The 219-nt window shown below is 56.6% G+C and overlaps 1 protein-coding gene across 1 annotated transcript in view; it reads left to right on the forward strand.

The window, feature by feature from the left end:
• Positions 1–166, forward strand: part of EMH_0030630 (uncharacterized protein) — a gene marked incomplete at both ends in the record, with an annotated part of 816 nt that extends 650 nt beyond the window's left edge. Inside the window, one exon of the mRNA XM_013494434.1 lies at positions 1–166. Within this exon, the coding sequence (XP_013349888.1) occupies positions 1–166 (166 nt within the window).
• Between the last annotated feature and the right edge of the window lie 53 nt (positions 167–219).

Here is a 219-nt window from a genome sequence, read left to right on the forward strand (position 1 = left end):
ACAGCTGCAGCAGCAGCAACTGCAGCAGCACCAGCTGCAGCAGCACCAGCATCTGCAGCAGCAGCAGCTGCAGCAGCATCAGCAGCATTTGGGTGCTATTTGTGCGATTCCTGCTGCAGTATCTACACAGCAGCAAGTGCAGCAACAAGTGCTGCAGCAGGGTTAGACAGAGAGAACAGCTGCAGCAGCTGCAGCAGCAGCAACTGCAGCAGCAACAAC

Source organism: Eimeria mitis, genomic scaffold (genome assembly GCF_000499745.2).
Source record: "Eimeria mitis Houghton genomic scaffold, Emh_scaff1157, whole genome shotgun sequence".
NCBI classification, from domain to species: domain Eukaryota; phylum Apicomplexa; class Conoidasida; order Eucoccidiorida; family Eimeriidae; genus Eimeria; species Eimeria mitis.